Here is a 21,178-nt window from a genome sequence, read left to right on the forward strand (position 1 = left end):
TTGGAATAGTGTTATTCCTTACCTTTAAATAATTTAGCACAGGAAATTTTATTCCTTTTTTTGCAAACAATTTCAACAAAAAGAAACAGCATCCAAAATTAAATTATTTCAGCCTTGTAAGCGGGGTAATTAAAATTGTTTATGAAAAAACACTATAAAAGATGATAAAAAAACAAATGATTGTAACTCATTTGAGGGGAAACATGCCAATTGCACTAAAATCGAAAGGTCAGTATACGTGTTTATATGTTTATTGGGGAAATGCTTCCTGTCCTCAACAGGTACAAATACTTGATCATTACGTGTTAATAGGTGCACGATATGATCCTTTATAGAGGATCCTTACACGTGTCCGAACGTGTCATAATCAGAAAAGTGTGAATGACACCTCTTTAGTTGGTCCTACTGGACCTTTGGAATAACACTTAAGTCACTCTAGCCCTTTATGGTCAAGCTTCGTTAGCCAATAAAACAAATGCATTTCAAGACAAAATTTTGAAAACACAGCTCGTTTCCTACATATAAGTGGTATTTAAAACCAACATTGCTAACGTCATTCATTGCTACCACGGAAGGACCCCAAAGAAATCTATCTCAAAGATCGCAAAACAATATTTATGTCATGTCAACTCCTCATCTCCTTTTAAAATTAAGACGGCAGGGATTTTCATTTGCCCACAAATAGTTTTGACATCAATGTTTCCAAAGTTGATCACACAAATAGTATAAAGGTGCATACTCATTATAACAAAGCTTAAAATGTAACTTCGAACGCCGCTGTGTTTGGTCATAATTAAAACTATAAAAGATATACCATTAAAGATGTACGTTCAGCGAGAATTTTGGTTATAAAACACAAAAGTAACACAACTGTCGTGAAAAGGCATCCTTATTTTAGCGTTGTGCGAAATTTCGTCTCTAGATTCCACTCCGATGGCCTGAGATTAACACGATTTTCAGACCATATTTATTTTTTGGTGGTTACCAAAAAATCCTCTATGGCCTACTCGGAGTTATTCCGAGCAGTTCCGAAAGCCTACGAAAGTATACGGAGCACAAGCACGTGACAGTTATGAATAATCAATGAGGTCAGCAAATCAAAACAAAGATGGACAGATGAAAATGAAAAGAGAAACAGAGGCAGACAGAGATTGCCAAAATCGATCAGAAAGCGACGGTAAATGAAAAATGTAGGAAAGATATTGACGTCGATGGTTTATTTAGGCATTCATTGAAAGAAAAGGATAGCATTCAAAGCTTCAAATGGAATGGGAAAATGGAGGGCGTGGAAACGAAACATCACGATAGGTTTGTGTTTTATCTTTAACATTTTACCTGATGTTTGAAAAACATTGATAGTTTATTTATTAACAATCAGTAGGGCTATCTTTCGGGCGGGTGCACATACCCCATTTCCTTGGAGAACGGATGTACTTATTCGCCAAAATGTTAGTGAAAGTTCCTATTCAAAATCCAAAATAATTTCGTAATCAAACAAGAGCTGTCAGAGGCAGCATGATCGACTTTTTTCATTGCTATAATGCACCAGTCAGTTGTAACCACGCCCCCCCCCCCAGGTCCGGGGGTATACTGGGGAAATGGGGCGTGGTTTTACCTTCCAGGTGGCCTCGCAGTACCGCGTAAATGGGGTGGTTTTATGTTCGCAAAAATTTGTGGGGAATGGACCTTACCTAGGGTCCCTGGGGTGCGGGGATTTTACCAACTGGTCGTCCCGGCAGGGCCAGGATTTTACCCGGGGTAGGCTGGAACGAAAGTCAAAGTCCCTGCTATTCCCCGGACCTACGGGGCTCAGGTTACAAATGACTGGTACATAAGCATTAAGGATTTCAGCACTTGCAATATCAATATGGGGGACACACCCCACACCTAACCCCATAACTTCCTTGTTTACTGCCTATTTCAATGGTACTGGTACACTAATAAGCAATCAGGCATACTTTTTTATTGTTTTGACATTTCTTATCTTCTCCCTGTACGCTTAAGTAATAAAAATGGTCAAAAGACTCGTTGAAAGTCATGGCATATTTTTATATAGGATTAAAAAGAAATAAATTGCCCAAAATGTACCATTTCGGACTAGATATTATGTACATTTCCTAGAGGGTGAACCTGGCCGTTTGCCATCATTGCTGACCAGAATTATTCAGTTCGGGGGGGGGGGGGGGGGGGGGGGGGGGGGGGGGGAACACACGTTGAAAGGTTACAACCCCTGAGTGACTCCAATCTTGTGTCAATTACTGGATCCGCCTTTGACAGGCTTTGGCAAAACATGCCTGGATCACTGTAAAATAAGATTACATGCAAAATCCAGAATTTCTAAGTCAAATGTTAAAAGGGCAAAATAGTTGGCATCATATGCAAGTTAGAGATATCGTGAAGAACTTGAAAAAGTCAAGCTAAATCCAATAGCAACTGCAATTCAATTGAAAAGAACAATTGTATACAGCACATTTATTGGCATTTCAATATATGTAATTTGTATTGAAATATTTTCATTACCAAAAAATTGCATTTGATGTCTTTTTTGACTAACTGAAGGACCTGAGCCCAACCCCCAAATGTGTAAATACAGACCTTCAATAAGCTGTGATAAAGCATTCGTTTGTTAAGAAAATCCATTCCTTTTGACAAATGGTCGAAATTAACACAAGCCAGTAAGCCATGCACTGGTAAAATGCCTCGGGTCTTACCCAAATTCTGATTTTTTATAGTAGGGCTTGTTTGAAATTTGATTCAAAGCTAAAGTATACGAATCAGGGCTTCTTCATCAAAAAGTCTAATTTCAATGATTGTTTTGATCCTGCTCATGATTGAAATGGCATTTGAAAAAAAATATTTTATCATTTTTATATCAATAATATAAGAACCTGGCTTTAAATAGAAATTGGTACATATGTGATACTAGTTAACATGTTAAAGGTAATCCATCCATCTTTTATGCAAAAAAATAATGCAAAAAATTATATTTCTTTTCTTTTTATATTTCTGTTTTGTATATGAACTCTACAAAATACATGTACCAAGGGTTTAATTATTATAAGATAAATGATTTGCTGAAATTTCTATATAAACATAATATAATAATAGTTAATAAAAATTTACAGTATTTTGGGTTTCAGTATCTTTTGACATGACGCTTCAAGACTCCGATGTCAGGAGGCTGGTGATGTCACAGATTTTAACCTGGCTTGAACATGCCAAGTGTACTGTAAGTACAGTTTTTTTTGCAAATATAAAAAATATCATTCAAACTTTTCAAATATAGAAAATCAAAGGCAGCGTTTTATCAACTCCAAAATCTCATTTTCTATTCATAAGTGTTAGAAAGGCTTTTAGGCAAAAAAACATTATACTTTTTGAAAGTAAGTATGAATAACTGCACTCACCTCTTTTGTCAGCATATCTTATATCACTGGTTTCATGATATAAGCTTAAAAAGTGGCTAATGAATTCCAAAACAAAAATTGAAATAAAATATGTTTACACAGTCCATAGGTGAGAATGCAGCTTTAAAAATCATGAAAAGGTAGAAAAGAGGTTGATATCCTTTTTATCAAATAAGGCCTGATATTTGTGTCATGAAAATGCAGTGATTTGAGCTTGGAAGTATATGTTGGTATATTGATTAAGTATTTATAATATTGATAATTAACATATAACATTTATTGATGATATAAGTAGATAAATGAAAATAAAATGAAATGCTATCTATTTTAAGGGCATCTCAGCTGTTCTTCTCCATCATTTGACGGATGAGCATGAGTGGCCTCCCCCGATTCAATATTATGAGTAAAGTCATGGGCCATTGAGCCAAGAGGATAGGAATTCACCATGGCTTAACAATAAAAAAACACTTTAGTACCCTTAAAGCCCTCAGAGTGATTGTCCTTGACAACCACCTTCCATCAAAGATGCATACTATCTAGTATACAGGTAAATAAATTTAATTACAGCAAGCTTTGACTCTTTTCACATCTTATATTAGTAGAAGTTTGAAGTTATACCCTTTTATATATTATATTATTAAAAATCAGGGAATTCAGGCTATTTATACAGGAAACAAGAATAAGCATTTCATAAAATAACTGCATCATAATTCATGAAATTGAAATGATCTGATCACATTTTCAGGCTTAAAAGCTGCACTCCCACAGTTTGAACGTTTTGACAACTTTTATTTTTTTTGTCTTGGAACGAGCAGATTTTTATATTTAAGTTAAAGAAAGTGATGTTTATGCATTTAACATTATTTTTCGAACGGAAATATGAAAAACTGCCATCTGATTTTTTTGTCAGCAATCTTATATTATTGGTTTCCAGATATTCTCGCAAAAATGTGCTCTTTGCAAGACAAAAAAAATAAAAATGTAAAATTTGTATATCTGTGAGAGTGCAGCTTTAAGTCTGGTTATAAGTGGAAATATTTATTTCGATAACTATCTTACTTCTAGATAATTGTGCGTGTGTGTGTGTGTGATGTGGTCAAATCTTATTCTGTGAATGAAACATTTCTTGTTTTGTATGCAGACTAAACCGTGCATGGAACAATAGAAGAGGATGGCAATATTCCCCAGTAAACACAGTGAAAGAAAAAAGACCTATCCATACAGAGTCGCTGAAGAAACTGATCTTCATGTGTCACTTGACCAACAATTTTTCGATATGGGTAGAAAGGCTGTTGTGGAGAAGCACTATCCTCGACAAATCTCTAGCCACCTTGAACAGTTATCTCCTTAACCAAGAAGGGAATTGTACAGCGAGCAAGAATCTAGGTTTAATAAGAGACATTTCTAGAGGTTTACTATGTGCTCCAATATTCATGAAACTTAATGACAATGGTCTCATTGTTGTCTTGTTTGAAACTAGGTCACATGTGGACTGAATGGAAGTCACTTGATTTTATTTTTAAAACATTATAGAATCAAACCTTGATATTGCTTTGTAAGATTACATGTGTTCAAACTTAGTGAGAATGTTCACCTTAAAAATGTTAAGGGAGATCAAGTTTGTCACATACGGTAAAAAATATGGTCACTTTTTAAGAAATACTTGGGTACTAAAAGCAAAATATGTACTCGCAATCATGTAAATTTGTGTGTATTTTTGTTCTCTTCAGCTTTATAAGTCGTGTTACCTGCGACATGCTAACGCATTTTAAGTATTTAAAAAAAGTTTGATTTTATATTAAAGTGGATGGAACTTGACCAAAACCCTTTGAAAATAGGGTATATCAAAAGCACATAGGATACTTTGGAAGTTCATACATGTATATTGATTTTAACCTAAACAAACGTTTTTAAGACCATTTCAGAACAGTGTTGTGGTTGGGTATTTTGTAAATTGACTAGCATTTTCAAGAATTCATCTGTTTATATTACTTTTCAAAATATAATAAGCACTTAAGGAGCAATTGTCACATACCAGCAAATCATACATACTGACCATTCCGAACAACTCTTCGGGTGCATACAGAGGCAGCTCTTTTTTAGCTCACCTGTCACTTTGTGACAAGGTGAGCTTTTGTGATTGCCTTTTGTCTGGCGTGCGTCGTCCGTCAACAATTTACTTAAAAGACATCTCCTCCTTAACCGCTGGGCCAATATTAATAAAACTTCATAGGGATGTTCCTTGGGTGGTCTTCTATCAAAGTTGTTCAAAGAATTCAATTCCATGCAGAACTCTGGTTGCCATGGCAACCAAAAGGAAAAACTTTAAAAATCTTCTTCTCCCAATACACAAGGCTTAGGCCGTTGATATATGGTAGGTAGGATCACCAAATGGTCCTCTACCAAGATTGTTCAAATTATGGCCCTTGGGTCAAAATTGGCCCCGCCCCGGGAGTCATGGGTTTTCTCTATATGTTAATAGTGAAAACTTGAAAAATCTTCTCCTCTGAACTTAATTGGCCTAGAGCTTAGATATTTGTCATGATTCATCGTCTAGTGGACCTCTACAAAGTTTGTTCAAATTATGGCCCTGGGGTCAAAATTGGCCCCGCCCCGGGGGGTCATGCGTATTCTCTATATGTTTATAGTTAAAACTTCAAAAATCTTCTCCTCTGAACTTACATGGCCTAGAGCTTAGATATGTGTCATGATTCATCGTCTAGTGGACCTCTGCAAAGTTTGTTCAAATTATGGCCCTGGGGTCAAAATTGGCCCCGCCCCGGGGGGTCATGCGTATTCTCTATATGTTTATAGTTAAAACTTCAAAAATCTTCTCCTCTGAACTTACTTGGACTAGAGCTTAGATATTTGGCATGATTCATCGTCTAGTGGACCTTTACAGAGGTTGTTCAAATTATGGCCTTGGGGTCAAAATTGGCCCTGCCCCGGGGGGTCATGGGTATTCTCTATATGTTTATAGTGAAAACTTCAAAAATCTTCTCCTTTGAACTTACTTGGGCTAGAGCTTAGATATTTGGCATGATTCATCGTCTAGTGGAACTCTACAAAGATTGTTCAAATTATGGCCTTGGGGTCAAAATTGGCCCCACCCCGGGGGTCATGGGTATACTTGATATGTTTATAGTTAAAACTTCAAAAATCTTCTCCTCTTAACTTACTTGGACTAGAGCTTAGATATTTGGCATGATTCATCGTCTAGTGGACCTTTACAAAGATTGTTCAAATTATGGCCTTGGGGTCAAAATTGGCCCCGCCCCGGGGGGTCATGGGTTTTCTCTATATGTTTATAGTGAAAACTTCAAAAATCTTCTCCTTTGAACTTACTTGGACTAGAGCTTAGATATTTGGCATGATTCATCGTCTAGTGGACCTCTACAAAGATTGTTCAAATTATGGCCTTGGGGTCAAAATTGGCCCCACCCCGGGGGGTCATGGGTATACTTGATATGTTTATAGTTTAAAACTTCAAAAATCTTCTCCTCTTAACTTACTTGGACTAGAGCTTAGATATTTGGCATGATTCATCGTCTAGTGGACCTCTACAAAGATTGTTCAAATTATGGCCTTGGGGTCAAAATTGGCCCTGCCCACTTGGGGGGGTCATGGGTTTTCTCTATATGTTTATAGTGAAAACTTCAAAAATCATCTCCTCTGAACTTACGTTGCTTAGAGCTTAGATATTTGGCATGATTCATCGTCTAGTGGAACTCTACAAAGTTTGTTCAAATTATGGCCCTGGGGTCAAAATTGGCCACACCCCGGGGCTGATGGGTTTTCTCTATATGTTTATAGTTAAAACTTCAAAAATCTTCTCTTAACTTACTTGGACTAGAGCTTAGATATTTGGCATGATTCATCGTCTAGTGGACCTTTACAAAGATTGTTCAAATTATGGCCTTGGGGTCAAAATTGGCCCCGCCCCGGGGGGTCATGGGTTTTCTCTATATGTTTATAGTGAAAACTTCAAAAATCTTCTCCTTTGAACTTACTTGGACTAGAGCTTAGATATTTGGCATGATTCATCGTCTAGTGGACCTCTACAAATATTGTTCAAATTATGGCCTTGGGGTCAAAATTGGCCCCACCCCGGGGGGTCATGGGTATACTTGATATGTTTATAGTTAAAACTTCAAAAATCTTCTCCTCTTAACTTACTTGGACTAGAGCTTAGATATTTGGCATGATTCATCGTCTAGTGGACCTTTACAGAGGTTGTTCAAATTATGGCCTTGGGGTCAAAATTGGCCCTGCCCCCTTGGGGGGGTCATGGGTTTTCTCTATATGTTTATAGTGAAAACTTCAAAAATCATCTCCTCTGAACTTACGTTGCTTAGAGCTTAGATATTTGGCATGATTCATCGTCTAGTGGAACTCTACAAAGTTTGTTCAAATTATGGCCCTGGGGTCAAAATTGGCCACACCCCGGGGCTGATGGGTTTTCTCTATATGTTTATAGTTAAAACTTCAAAAATCTTCTCTTAACTTACTTGGACTAGAGCTTAGATATTTGGCATGATTCATCGTCTAGTGGACCTTTACAAAGATTGTTCAAATTATGGCCTTGGGGTCAAAATTGGCCCCGCCCCGGGGGGTCATGGGTTTTCTCTATATGTTTATAGTGAAAACTTCAAAAATCTTCTCCTTTGAACTTACTTGGACTAGAGCTTAGATATTTGGCATGATTCATCGTCTAGTGGACCTCTACAAATATTGTTCAAATTATGGCCTTGGGGTCAAAATTGGCCCCACCCCGGGGGGTCATGGGTATACTTGATATGTTTATAGTTAAAACTTCAAAAATCTTCTCCTCTTAACTTACTTGGACTAGAGCTTAGATATTTGGCATGATTCATCGTCTAGTGGACCTTTACAGAGGTTGTTCAAATTATGGCCTTGGGGTCAAAATTGGCCCTGCCCCCTTGGGGGGGTCATGGGTTTTCTCTATATGTTTATAGTGAAAACTTCAAAAATCATCTCCTCTGAACTTACGTTGCTTAGAGCTTAGATATTTGGCATGATTCATCGTCTAGTGGAACTCTACAAAGTTTGTTCAAATTATGGCCCTGGGGTCAAAATTGGCCACACCCCGGGGCTGATGGGTTAGTGCACATACCAATTTTCAATATGGGCCACATACAACAATTAATAACAAATATACATATATAGATACGCATGTAAAATCAAGTAGTGACAAGAGCTTAGATATTTGGCATGATATATCATCTAGTTGACTTGTACCAATATTGTTCAATCTTTGGCCCTGGGGTCAAAAAATGGCCCCACCCGGGCGGTCATGGGTTTCCTTATATATATGTATATGATGAAAACTTAAAAAATCTTCTTCTCCGAAACCAAAAGGCGAAGGCCTTAGATATTTGGTATGAAGCATTGTTTATCGGACCACTATTAAGATTGTTCAAACTTTAGCCCTGGGGTCAAAATTGGCCACGCCCCGTGTTCATAGGCTTAGGTTTTTAATATTTGTATATAATGGAAGAATGTGCAATATATGACAGGTGAGCGATTCAGTGCCATTTGGCCCTCTTATTTACTATTTTGCTTACACAAGTTATCGGATATATAAGATTTGAGTTTTTAAATCAAGAAGAAGTCAACAAACTGTGGGATCTTCATGGTTTTATTTCAGTTATTTACTTCTTTGTGGGAAAGTGTTTTTTTGCATTAATCTTTTTTCTACTTAAGAAATGGGCTGTATCAAAATTGAGCCTGCTTTAGGTCCATTTTATTATTTCTAAACAAGGTTGAGAAAGGTATGACACATTTTAAAGATAAAATGTGAAATTTGGATTCAAACAGACATACTGCTCGAGTGTCATTTGAAAGCGTTTTTAAACAGAAAAACAAGAGATGTTTGTCAAACATATGAACCCCCTCCCCTTGAGGAGCGCCAAGTTGTCAGGCTTATTCCGCAAATTGAATTAAATATGCAAAGACTGAAATGACAGCTGACTTGTCATTGACATTAGATGCCTTTGCGGCAGTTTTAAGATTATGACCGTTCAAAGTGTGAGGATAGTAAGTAAAGTTCTAAATCATGTTCAGATGATGACTGATATTTGCAGATAAAAATATATCCTTTCAGCAGCAGGAAATAAGTGAATATGACAAAATACTTAATCATGCATATAGGTTGACCTCTGACTTCAAGATCTATAAGATCATCAACTGGTCACCCCCAACCTAGATGGCAAGTTTGAGAACCATGGGTGCAGGCATTGTCAAGTAATCACACGAATATGCTTTCAAGGTCACTGTAACCTTCACCTTTGACCTGATTACCCCTGAAATCAAAATGAACCATCTACTGGTAAAGCCAAATTCCCTTATCATGTTTGAGAGCCATGGGTGCAGGCATTGTTGATTTATCACTCGTTCATTCTTAACGCACTTTCGTCACTTAGGGCCAATGACTCCTTAAATCAGTTATGGTCATACCCAGCCTCAATGTCAAGTTTGATGATCATAGGGCCAGACATTGTTGTGATATCACTCAGAGAATCTTTGTTAACCTTTTCAACTTAAAGGTCACTGTGACTGTTACCATTGGCCCAATGACTCCTAAAATCAATAGGGGTCATCTACTAATCAGGCCCAGCCTCCATGTCAAATTTGATAACCATACCGTACGTTCAGGTATTTTTGAGTTATTTCTCGGACAAGCTTTAACAACTTTATACCATTAAAGGTCACTGTGATCTTGAACTTGGACCTGATGACCCCTTAAATCAATAGGGTTATCTACTGGTCAGGCCCAACATTCATGTCAAGTTTGATAACCATCTGTCCTTCAGTTGTTGAGTTATCACTTAGACAAGCTTTGGTCTACCAACAAAGCTGCGAATCGTCCGACCAACATGTGCAATGCAATATACCCCTCTTCCTCGGAGGGGGCATAAATATAAACAATAACATGAGTATACATAACATGCAGGTTTTCTGGCTTTCAAATTGAAACGAGATAATTACTTAATGACAGTTTAGCAACCAAAGACAGTACAAATCAGTATTTATAAAATAACAAGTCATTCACAAAAGTATACAAAAATGACCTGATATTGTTTATATCATATTTTAATATTTAAGAAAATCAAGAGAACAGATACGATCCGTCTGCAAAAATTGTGTTCATCTACTGAACCCTCCTTTGCACAAGGCCAGTGTATTGTTCGTAGGGAATCGGGAAGGTTTCCTGGACTCTCCACACAACATAAGGGAATAGCCCTCTTGTCACCAGCCCAAAAATAACTCTGTGTCAGAACACAATATAAGTCGCCTAGTAGCGGTTGGGTTGCGCCTGGTCCTCCTCATCAATGAACACAAGAAATCCTGCCTCATCAAATGGGCAAGGGTTAGAACTTCTTCATTCAAAACAAGGAGGTCAGAGTCCTGAAAGAGGGAAGGTTTATCAAAAGTCAGTAGCATAATTCACAGATACTAAGATTAAAAATAAGAAATATCCAGTGATGTGCTACTATTAAGTCATACTTACTTCAGTACGAATGTTCAAGAAAGTTCTCAGCACTCACCTAAACAGGAGTGCTTTTAATAACTTAGTAGATACAAACTTTGCCAGCATATAAAATAGCTTTTAAACGTTTATAAAATAACACTGCCCATATTTCATACATGCCAACAATTTAACTTGGTCTGCCTGTGTGTGACTACATGCATGTTAAGATGTTTAAAACCATATTTTTTAGAAAAATACAACACTAGACTTCCTATGAAGTACAAACATGCAAATGAGTTGTCAAGTATCCATTTTTCAGTACAAATTTTCAAGAACTCATTAGCAGTATTAAATAATGTAAAACCAGCTTTTAAATTCACATGAAATGTTATAATATTGTTCATAAATATCAACTTCATTTAACATTTAGGTACACTCATGTCTTAGATCTATACTGAATTTTAGTTTCTATAAGGTTCTTACAGCAGTTTGAGAAAGACTGGCCTCCCGGCGACAACATACTTTTTAACTCTGCATTGAAATGTCCCGGCAGTTGAAGCACACTCAAACCAGCTTCGAGTTCTACTCCCTTCCTCAGACTCTGGTCCAGCACCTCTAATACGAGCATCATGAATCCTGGCTCCATCTTGATGACCCTTATAATTGCTCCCTGAAGTTGCAGCTTTGTCAGCTTGCTCACTTGTTTCTAAAGATAATAAATAATATTACAAGTAAAATTGTACCTTTAAAATAGCGCAGCGCTTTGTTTGGCAAAAGGCACTAGACATTTTGGGAATTTTGAGTCGCAAATATTCCTAAATAGGGAAATTTTACAGTTAAAAAAACAAGACTTTCAGTCTCCTGCGAATAGAGAATTTTTTATAAATAAGTTTATTTTCCCGTTCAAAAGACCTTAAATGCCTGAAATATCAATACTCGGGGTATAAATATCTTTCGCAATAAATCATGACACAAAATATTTCATACTGATCGATCTCTGAATGTGATGAAAATCAATAATTTCTGATTTCATATATTTCCAAAACTTTAGATTACATAACACATGGTTAATTAGGATGCTGAATGAGCCAGTACAGGTAAAAAGACTTCCATAAAAACGTTTGTTTTTTTTGCCTTTGTTTGACTAGGATTTTTTTCTGAAGATTGGGAAAAAATATTGTATATGTTGCTTTGGGAATGGGTCTGATAGTCTGAGCTGTGGGTACTATAGAAAAAGCCCTGAAGCTTACTCTCATTATTGATCAACTTGTTTACATTTATTCCAAAACAACAAACCAGTTAGTTGTAACCATGCCCACCCCCACCGGTGCGGGAAGCAGGGACTTTGACTTTAGGTCCAGAAAATATCCCTGAACTGCTGGTAAAATCCCCACCAAATGCAACTGCACCCACGGGGATCAAAGGTAAGGCTCATTCCCCGATATTTAAGCACTAGACAAAACCACCGCATTCACCCAGGTTCACATTGGAGGTAAAACACGGCCCATTTCGCCGGACCTGGGGGGATTGGGGGGCGTAGTTACAATTGACTGTTGCATAATTCTTACATGTTCACATTTCAATTGCAAATACTGACATGTTTTGGAAACTTGAAGAACATTTGGGAAGTATAATGGCAATTAAAGACAAATGATATATAAGAAGTCAAAACGGTCAATTAGTGAGAATTCAGCTTTAAAATATACAATATAAAAAACAATATGGAAAGAAGTACCCACCAAACATAATTGTGCCCCCCCCCCCCAAACATATTAATTATTACTTGATCAACTTGTGGTTTCACTTATGTGAAGTGTCAAATTATAGAGTGATCTAGTTTTGGATTCTTAATTCTTAATGCATCATTCAAGTACATTCAAATACACATTTAAAATGGATTTCTAAGATGATGTACGTGTTATAAACTTACGCTGTTGGCTGAGTTATGGTATTTGAATCGACGGATCAGGCTCATCAACATTCTCTTTTAATATCAATTTGGGATAAGGGAATGCTTGGAGGTGACTGAAAATACAAAAATAATAAGGGAATGCTTGGAGGTGACTGAAAATACAAAAATAAGAATTTTATCTATACTGTACAGTAAATTATCTACCTGACACCCATGCAGATCACTACGTGATTTACTTTTAGTTTCATCTTTTTTACAATAGAAATAAGTCAACCAATCATGAATTAATGGTCCAGAAATCAAATGCACGTTTACTTACAAGTATGCGTTGCTCAAAACATAATACTGTACGATATCTATGATAAATTAGGCGCGATTGAATATTAACTTAATTTTACCCCACCCACTTCAGTTACTGTAGACATGCCTTTTGATTTATGGTAGAATTTAGAAAATATAAACAATAAAATGCAAGTTCGTTCATTACCTCATTAAAAGGTCGGTTAGAAGTAAAATAAAATAACGCTCTAACCTCAAGAGTAACTGGTAGAAACATTTCTTTTGATCATGTTGGTAGCTGAATGAAAGTCGCTATCGCCAGTATCGGTTGTTTACATACGGGCGCTTCATTCATGTATTATGCAAATGATCGATTCCGAAGCTGGCTACGAACGGCTACGAACTGTGGCGGGTAATTCGAAAGTTGATATCTTTGATCTCCAAAATATCAACAAATGCGAGTTTTCTTTATAAAAAATTGAAATGTAACATCAAATGAATATGATATGAACTAGTATATCATAAAATTTTAATTTTATTTATGCTCACGTATTTTTCTAATGACCGCTGAACGTATAACTTTAAAATGTGTGGTCTTAAGTTGAATTTGAAGTGTATAAACTGCAGCAATATTTATTTGAAGACTCCATAACAAGGGAAATGTATCGTGTGGTTACATTTTAATTTAAAGTGCATCGTGTATTGTATTATGTTGTAATTGAACCCCTTTACTCCCCCAGAGTTGTGAGATGACTACAATTGGAGAAAGATTGCTGTCATGCCCATTTGCCACAGCTGCTATTACTAACTCAACTGTTGACCAACTTTCGAGTATTTGTGGAAAGTATGGTTTGTTTTGTACAGACAGCAATATATATCTAGAGAAAAAAGAAAAACACACAACAAAAAAACATATAAGAGACATATACCCTAAAACAAAAACTCACCATAACAGATGAGGCACTGGCATAAAGTTATTGTCAAAAATAAACTTTTAGATACTGTGGATTTTTATAAACATCACGAGGTCTTCTTGTCACATTTTTGGCTTTCTTCCCCCAAATAGGTACTCATGAACAAAAAGCTAGACTTAAAATTTTCGCCTGAAGAATTGGCAAAGAGTTGACAAAATTAAACTTTTTTCGTTCTACAGTAAATAGTTTCCATTTTACGTGATTTACTTAGAAACACATATTGTTTTAATTATCACCTAATTATTCATGATGTCAACAGTAATATAATTATTTCAGCGTCGAGTGTAACATAAAATGTTTTACGGAAGCGGTTGGAGACTGCTATCAGACTGACCAGAACTTCTATTTAGACCCAAGCGTGATCAAAATGGTGAATAGAGCCATGTGCGCCAACACGGAACGTAAGGCAATATCCGAGAAATATGAATATCTAGTATTGATTGGCGTATCTGATAAGTATTGGTTAGAAAATGAAAATTAAAATTGAATCATAATCCATATTTTTTACGGCAACTATGTTTGCTTTGTTTTGAGATACAAACTGCAGTCTGTATGTTGCAGTTACTACTGGAATGTTGACCCACTGTGCCTCTCAACTCTTCGATGACCAGTGCTTGTCAGTTATGAGTGCGGCCCTTACAAGCGCCATTTTAGACTATTATGTTCCACAGGACTATGCTAACTATAAGATATCTTACTGCAGGTAAAGTATGAATAAAGTTTAATATATTGGTTTTATGTTTTAGAAAACAAATGATTAAATATTGTAATCGATACAGTATTAGGCAATTAATGTGTATGCTTATACGTGTTAAAAAAACGATGAATGTCCGAAATTAGACTTATCGTTTGATAATTGGGAGAAAAAATATCAAATCTTTAAGTTTATTGCGTATTTTGAAAAGTACAAAAGATGTTGACTGAAATTGTTTACCCCTGAAGTCGTCTTACGGTGTATGTTTGGTTTCAGTGCATTATCAACCTATGTTTCCTGCCTAAGCGTCCAACCTTCCGGCAGCTGCACGTCCGAAATGGCTCAGTTTGCAAACGATATTATGTTTGCATCAGCCCAGTATGAAGGTTGTGGAGGTCAGACGAGCGCCTTCTTCACGACGTATGAAGGCGATATTGAATGTAGCGCAAGTCATGCGGATGGAATAAATTAGTGCGTACATTTTGAATGAACAAACCCAAAAGCACTCTTTTCAACCATGCTAAATATAAATAATTTGTGGTTGTGTATATTGACTTATCATTTGTTGTAATTGTTTTTTTAAACAGAAGATCTTTTACCGTATGCTTAAAAAACCAGTCCTGAGTTTATGACATCATTTACAGAAGGACAACGTTGGGCTGTTACAATAGGTTCAAACGTTACCAAAACACATTTACGTGCTTTTCAAAAAAGACAAAGTCCATGTGAATATTTCCTTGTTGGTATAAGTAATGGATCTAATGTTACTAGAAAATCTTCCTCGTCTAGAGTGTGTTATTTCGAATTTGACATTTGTAGCATCTTAACTTTGACAATGGGGCCATCTTTTCGAGGAGCGTTCTAAAACATCGTAAGAAAATTAAATATTAAACGAGTGTCAAAACATATTGAAATTCAACTTGTTAATGTAAAAAAATCATAATAATATTTCCAGCCTGGGTACTTGTTTAAGTTAATAGTTCGTAACAACCGAAAATAGAATATTCCAAAAAGCGATCGTACTATACCATCGTTGATAAGTACCCCCTCTATGGATAGTTCAATTATCATCAATTGTGCTGCTTTATTAATTGTTAGCGTATATTATGAATTGTGTATACAGCTTAAAAACAATATTCGACGATATTATTTAGTACAAAAGTAGGTTATTGTATCACATGCTTTAATCATAATTTCAAAACGAACAACATTGATATATTGAAGTATCATGACATCAGACGATAGATGTAAGTCTGTAATTCTGGATAGCTATTGATGATAATCTATCATTTTGTTTAAGATTTTTAGAATAACATTTTAACAGTTGTGTGTTCAAAGCGCCATGAAGTAATAACTTTATTTTGATATCAATGTGATTTGCTGTTTTGCTATTTGTTGTAATGTGGTGCCTCCTGTCTCTCATTGAGTGTTTGTTCGGCTTTGATCCTTTTGTTTTAATTACAACATATATGTAATCTCTATTTCTTATCATGTAATGCTGTGGCTCTCATATAGATTCTGTTTTGCTTTGACCTTATGTTTAAAATGAAAACAAAAACTGCTTGGCTCCTTGCTGTTTTCCAAAAACATCTATGTTTAGATACTTTATAATTAAGCACAATAAAGACGTTTGTAAGAGAAAACCAGTATTTTTCTGAAATCGAATACGCCAGAGAAAATCTTAGCGCCTTGATACCATCAGTTCTTTGAGACTGTGGCGGTTATCAGAAGATATTATCAAGACAATATATCGCAAGGGTAAAGCAAAAATACTAAATGTTCAACAAATTTTACAATTTAAATTTTATCTAATATTCATCTCCCATTAAAAGCTGAAAAAAACTTGATTTATACTGTGAAATTTAAATATTACCAAAGCAAACATGAATCTGAAAAAAGAATTATAAAGAATGATGTTTTGTTTACGTTGGATTTCTTGTATTATAAATAACAAAGAGAAATCGACGTGTTCTTTACACATATTTAACAAATACTGATAGTGTCTTTTGTATATGTTAACATTTTCAACATTTTAAAGCATTAAAAAGCTTAAGCTATTGCAATGTTTACAAACGTACAAATTCATCATATGTTGATAAGATTAAATAAATAAACAGTTGTTTTTTTTTCAAAATAACACATGATAAGCAGAGGCACTGTTAAAGCAGCACTTAGCAATTTAAAGAAGCTATTTGACGAGTTACCTCTATAGCATAACATTACAGCATACATAAAAAAGTTGGCTGGAACGAGTTCACCTCCACAGCATAAGCATGATAGCATCTACACTATTAATTAGTTAGAACAAGTTAACCTCTAAATCATAAGCATGATAGCATCCATATTAATAATTAGTTAGCACGAATTAACTTCCAAAGCATAAGCATTAAAGCATCCAAATTATTAATTGGCTGGACGGATTTATCCTGCAAAGTTTTAAGGCCTAGTTTCAGCCTTCTACCCCCCCCCTCCCAACAAAAAAACAAAATGTTGATCTTAATCTGCTTGCCTTGATCCCTGAGCATCCTACTGTGCAGTTTTGAAAGTATTATTATAGGAATGGACCCTAAATGGCCTTGAGCCAATAAACAAATACACAGGAAATTGGCCCGTACTGTGACATCAGTGCAATTAGCAGGATATGCACAACAGGGGATTATCATGTCAACCATTTTTTTAACTAGGCCTTTAAACATTACAGCTTCCATAATAGTAATTGGCTGGAACAAGCACAAAAATAACAAAATCCATATTAGTAATTGGCTAGACCGCGTTTTAATCAATATCTTAAACATAACAACATAAATACAAATACTACTTGGCTAGTACGAATCAACCTCTACAACAGCGTAAACATTACAGCATTCAAAATAGTAATTAGCTTGTTCGAGTTAACCTTCACAGCATAAACATAACTTTATTCATAATTATTTGCTAGTACTAGTTAATTTAGCATAATAGATATCATACATGTATATACTATGTGTCTAGTACGAGGTTACCTATATTTCATAAGCTTTATATCATCCATAATTGTAAGTGGCTTGTACCAGCCAAGGCATAGACATTATAACATCCATAACACTTGCCTCTAGTTAATCTCAATAGAATAAACAGTTTAACATCGATGATACTTAATCATATGCGATCTACTAGACTTGTAAGTATGTAACACTGCCATATGTGTATTTGTGAATATGACAAAATTATACAGGTTTTTCGAAACATGAATTCATCAGTCATGGTCCACATGTGTTCTGGTTGTTATCCTCTGCGCCATGGAATGCATATAGTAGTTTGTTCACTTGTTATATCTGAACCAATACAACATGCGGGCGCCCCTTTATAGTATGATTTTTATTCAACAACGGTACTTCCGCTTTGAGACATATACCTGATGACAAAGCATGATAGCGAAATGCAAGGCACAACGATCCTGAATAACTCAGACGTCCACATGAGTGTACGTCCCCCAAGGTGTGTCTCTGACGACGAAACATGACGCCCAATAGAAGAGACATACATATCGCGAGGTACTTCTACCTTCGCATGAGTGTTCGTCCGCAAGTTGTGTCTCCTGACGTTTTGCCGATTTCTTTGTGACCAATTTGTTCTTGGATCACAGAGGTATAGCTTTGGTCATTGACAGACTTTCCCAATCTATACATGTGTTGTTTTATTAATATTAGAGCAATATAGCATTACATACATTAAAAAGCATGAATAGAATAAACATTTACAATAAAAACTCGCTATGTCGACCGTTTCTCATTATTCTGGTAATGTCGATGTTTTTATCGAATATGTTTGGTTAAGTGAGACATTATTTGTGTGTCGGTTTCGTCGGATCTTCGTTATCTCGAAGTATTTCCAGAGGTCCCAACGACTTTGGCTTACTTTGTTTCGACTAAACCGATGATTTAGTTTAGTATATGTAAGGCCTTAGAAATGAAATGTTGTTAAACAAGGACTTCGTAAAATGTTTGGCTACGATGTCTGTCCCAAAAATTCCATTATATTTACTTGTATATGAAAAAAATTAATTGATTATGACAATTCATCTTGACACTAATTTCTCATGGCCCTTATAAACATTAATAGAACAAAGCAGTTTACCAAAGTAAAATACAGATCCGCCCGAAATGTTGTCTTTGGGTGCCTTTGCGGTGTTGCCTTAACTATACGCGGGTTAAAGATGCACTATTAGTCCCAATTAAGATTTAAAACAATCAATACAATTGTTTTAATATACCAAAAACGATTAATGTCTGTCGAAAACAATGGTGCTTATAAAGGATATCGAGTTTAATTTGATTTTTTTCGTTTTCAGCTTTTAAATAAACGGCTATAATATTGTTATCAGTAAATAATAGTTTCCTGAAATGCATTCTTTAGTAAGAAGTTTAGGGCTACTCACTCAAAATGTATGTTTGTCATACTTGTGTTTGTATTGATTTTGAATAAGAGTGTCACTTTAACAAAAAGAGAAAATTCCGTCGTACGGTCTTAGGATTAGGTCAATTTCTCAGAAAATAATGTTGGTTTAAGTGAAAAAACGTTAGAAAAATGTTCATAACATCGGCGTTCATTGGCCAATTGTATGAACATTGATTAGCTCTTAATTATTTAGTTGAATCGCATTAGTAACGCTATTCAAAGATTGTGGACTTCAAAGACAATATTTGAGCGTATATAAACATTCTTTTTGCTGAAGGTTATAAGCCGTCAGAGTCTTAGTTTTAACACTCCTAATGATAAGCAACGCATTATTTCGTAATGATAAAACAAACCGTAAAATCTGCATTTGACTAACCATAAACGATTCCGTTTAAAATAATTGTCTTTGGAACCAAAATGTTGGACATTTTCCCTTAAACAGATAATAAGTTTCGTGGTGATTACTTCAATTTTGATATAGGTATTTGCTTTTTTGTAACCTGGAAGAGCATTTAAAGCAATATTGTCCCGATTATACTTCCTAGTTAGTTGTTCACCAAAAACACTATGTTATTGTCTAGAGAGTTTGTAACATTTTTGACAAAAGATGTTTATATTGATGAAAACAATTTCGTTTCAACGCAAACGGAACTTATACAAATCTTTGATATAATTATTCCTTCGTAACAATTGCTCTACTTCTTAAAGCATCCCGGCAGTATGTTTGACTCTAAAAAATATCGTACCCGAAAACTTAATTGTTAATTTTTGTTTGATTGTTTGCTTTTCCCACCCACTTTTGTACTGTGGAAGGTCCTTAATAGCAATGTTGGTTTATATTGTGCATTGATAGATTTTGAATAACAGTTTATGCGTATTGTGATTGATTAAAAGGACGTTTAAATCGTTTAACCTACACAATAAGAATTCATCGGTGGTTAATACATGGTTGCGTCATCGTTATACCACGGCGGGGAATCCACGTGACCAAATGGTAGGTTTCAGTGCAAGATGGCGTCACCAAAACGCTCGACTCGAGCCGAAAATCAAGGCAATACATATAATTATAAAAGTTTCTTTATTTTTTAACATAGCCTATCATATGCCCACCTACCTAGTGTGTATTAGCATATCCATGTTTTCCTTGAAACTTTAACCGTTCTCGAGAACACTTCTGCAATGATTCCAAAATGTACGAAATCCGACTGGTAGGTTACAGTTCCATTTATCATTTTGGCTCGGATTTAGCAGAAAATGAGGTTGTAATTTGGGAAAATCGCAAAAAAACACTTAAGTTTTGTTTAGACATAACAGGCATATGCATTTGGCAACGAATATTTTAATGATTTTAAAAGATATGAGCACGAAAAGAAAATGATAGGTTGCAGCTCCGATTTTTGAAGAGATAGGTTGCAGTTCCATATAAAGGTTGTCGTCTGGACTGCAAATTATGTAATGTGATTGTATCACTGATATTGTATACAAGCATGGAGGAATTGAAATGTGACAAACTGTTTTTATTTTTATGAATTAAAGATATATATATATAGGATTATTGAATAATATCACGTTTAATATATAAATAAATGTTAAACATCCTGATATTATATACACGTCGTGTATATAATATCAGGATGTTTAACATTTTTATTTATTTACTGCCGATATATTATTATGTGAAGTTTTATGGATACAACTTTTCTCCCACCTCAGATAAGTACATCCAATAATTTAACCATGCTAGATATTCTTATCTTGCCCACGGGCAAAGATAAAATGCCCATATGGAACTCCTTTTTAATGGTCACCACATTGCAATTACCTCCCTTGTTGAAGACTGTTGTCTGTAGCATCATGGAAACCTTGTCTTGTGGCAATATTTAGAATGCTAGTTAATTATTTCTCGCTTCGAATGTCACCATAAAACAGTTTTCACGCACCATTCAAGAAATAATGGTTCACTCTCCTTAGGACTATTTAAAG

At 35.5% G+C, this 21,178-nt stretch overlaps 1 protein-coding gene and 1 long non-coding RNA gene across 4 annotated transcripts in view; both read left to right on the top strand.

The window, feature by feature from the left end:
* Positions 1-16,877, top strand: part of LOC128213867 (uncharacterized) — a 29,448-nt gene extending 12,571 nt beyond the window's left edge. For all 3 annotated transcript variants that reach the window (XM_052919937.1, XM_052919938.1, XM_052919936.1), the window contains exons 3-6: positions 13,831-13,934; positions 14,341-14,465; positions 14,626-14,767; positions 15,035-16,877. In XM_052919937.1, coding sequence (XP_052775897.1) covers positions 13,831-13,934; positions 14,341-14,465; positions 14,626-14,767; positions 15,035-15,230 — 567 coding nt within the window. In that variant the 3' untranslated portion in view covers positions 15,231-16,877. The remainder of the gene's footprint in view (positions 1-13,830; positions 13,935-14,340; positions 14,466-14,625; positions 14,768-15,034) is intronic.
* On the top strand, positions 1,036-5,432 carry LOC128213869 (uncharacterized). The gene is made up of 4 exons (XR_008257809.1): positions 1,036-1,308; positions 3,141-3,229; positions 3,740-3,954; positions 4,549-5,432. It is a non-coding gene; the product is annotated as an uncharacterized LOC128213869 (long non-coding RNA).
* Positions 16,878-21,178: the final 4,301 nt, after the last annotated feature.

The sequence above is a fragment of the Mya arenaria genome, chromosome 13, assembly GCF_026914265.1.
Source record: "Mya arenaria isolate MELC-2E11 chromosome 13, ASM2691426v1".
Taxonomy (NCBI): domain Eukaryota; kingdom Metazoa; phylum Mollusca; class Bivalvia; order Myida; family Myidae; genus Mya; species Mya arenaria.